This window comes from Sinocyclocheilus rhinocerous, unplaced genomic scaffold (genome assembly GCF_001515625.1).
Source record: "Sinocyclocheilus rhinocerous isolate Xijiao unplaced genomic scaffold, SAMN03320098_v1.1 scaffold626, whole genome shotgun sequence".
NCBI classification, from domain to species: Eukaryota; Metazoa; Chordata; class Actinopteri; order Cypriniformes; family Cyprinidae; genus Sinocyclocheilus; species Sinocyclocheilus rhinocerous.
In genome coordinates, this window is record NW_015647437.1 from 380,601 (window position 1) to 382,469 (window position 1,869).

General features: G+C 34.5%; 1 protein-coding gene across 1 annotated transcript in view; it reads left to right on the forward strand.

Annotated features, from left to right (window-relative positions):
• The window catches only part of LOC107709127 (serine/threonine-protein phosphatase 2A 65 kDa regulatory subunit A beta isoform-like), a 19,979-nt gene that overhangs the window by 3,179 nt on the left and 14,931 nt on the right, over positions 1-1,869 (forward strand). Inside the window, exons 4-5 of the mRNA XM_016513528.1 lie at positions 227-459; positions 560-707. Coding sequence (XP_016369014.1) covers positions 227-459; positions 560-707 — 381 coding nt within the window. The remainder of the gene's footprint in view (positions 1-226; positions 460-559; positions 708-1,869) is intronic.

Sequence of the window (1,869 nt, forward strand, 5' to 3'; positions counted from 1 at the left end):
TTTCACAAAGAAACGTACAGTATTTTTTTCAAGCAATAATAAAAGGACACATTTAATTTATAATTTGTCTTAAAACTCATTTTGTTAAAAAAAATCATGAATCGAATCGTGAAATCAAAATCGTGAATCAAATCGAATCGTGAGTTGAGTGAATCGTTACATCCCTAGATATTAGCCATAAGTTGAGACACCTCTCTACATGTTTTCATCTTGCACTTCTCCTCAGCCTCCACTGGAGAGTTTGGCCACAGTGGAGGAAACGGTTGTGCGGGACAAGGCCGTGGAGTCTCTGCGAAAGATCTCTCAGGAACATTCCCCCGTAGACCTAGAGGTGCATTTTGTACCACTTGTAAAGCGTTTGGCCAGCGGGGACTGGTTCACCTCCCGAACGTCTGCGTGCGGACTGTTCAGCGTCTGCTACCCACGTGTGTCCAGTACGGTTAAAGCGGAAATCCGTCAGTAAGTTCAAATGATGCCTTGTTTTTATGCCGTGCACTTTTGAATTCACCTTGATCACTGCGGTCATGTTCAGTATTTAATGTTATGGTTGTCTTCACAGGCACTTCCGCACACTTTGCTCGGATGACACTCCCATGGTGCGTCGAGCTGCCGCCTCTAAGCTGGGCGAGTTTGCAAAGGTTCTGGAGCTGGACTATGCTAAGAGTGACATCATTCCTCTCTTTACAGCACTAGCATCTGATGAGCAGGTACACTGGAACAGATTTACATATAGAAAGACTGGTTATTTGGGCTATTGGTTGGTCAGTGACATGCAGCTTGGTTTGTTTTGCTTGTGTATTGTGTTTTTTTTGTCTGGGTTTTCAAAAGAGAAGTTTCTCTGCGGTTTTCCACCAAAATAATAAAAGCTCTATGGTTTAACCTTTGAGAGCAAAGTAAAAAACAACCATAAATATTAGTACTGTAGTTATTCTGTTATATTAAATAATAATAATAATGATAATAATAATATTAAATTAATATTAAATATTAGTATTATTATTAAAATATAAGTACAGAGGTATTGTAGTGATATTTCTTTGATTCAGTGTTTTACTTTATTAAAAATAGCTGGTGAAGTTGATGTGGCAATAATTTAAAATACAACAACAACAAAAATACCTTTCAGTAATAATCAATATTAATGAAATAAAAATTTATAATAATAATTACTATTAGATGCTATCCCAGTTGTTGTTTTTTTGCACATCCAGTTTCATGGCTGGTAAAAAAATTTTATGGCTGGTGAATTTTCTGAAGTGACCAGTCATTGGCAGGTCTGACAAAAAAGTTTTTTTATAGAATAGAAATTTCATGATATTTGTACTTTGTAAAAAAAATTTAAAAAAAGATAATAAAGATCATTAAATATGATAAAATATATTAAAAAAGATGCAAGAAAATATATATTATTTTCCTTTGATACACTACATGACATTTTTATAGTCATTAAAATTGAGCATTTCTTGAAAACTATATAAATGTTTTTTGAAATCAACATTAATGTAAAAATTACATTTCTTAGAACTTGGAACATATATTTAGAACTTTATATATGTTTTTTTGTTTAGAACTTTATAAGATTTTTATTTTTGTGTGTGCTCTTTAGAGGTCTGCATGGGCTTTAAACTGAAGCCCGAACCCGACCCGTACCCGAGATCGTCTGACACGAGCCGAGCGGCACAGTTAAATTTAGAGCCCGAACCCGAAATTTTTTTTTTTTTTTTTTCCCACAACGAATAGCCAATTAATAAAAAAATGCTGTATTTCACGATTGCATGCAACGGTCAGTAAACAAATACATGTAAAGAAACAGAATCATTAAGGCTCGGCCAGTTCACAAGGCAAAAGAAAAAACACTTACCAGTTATG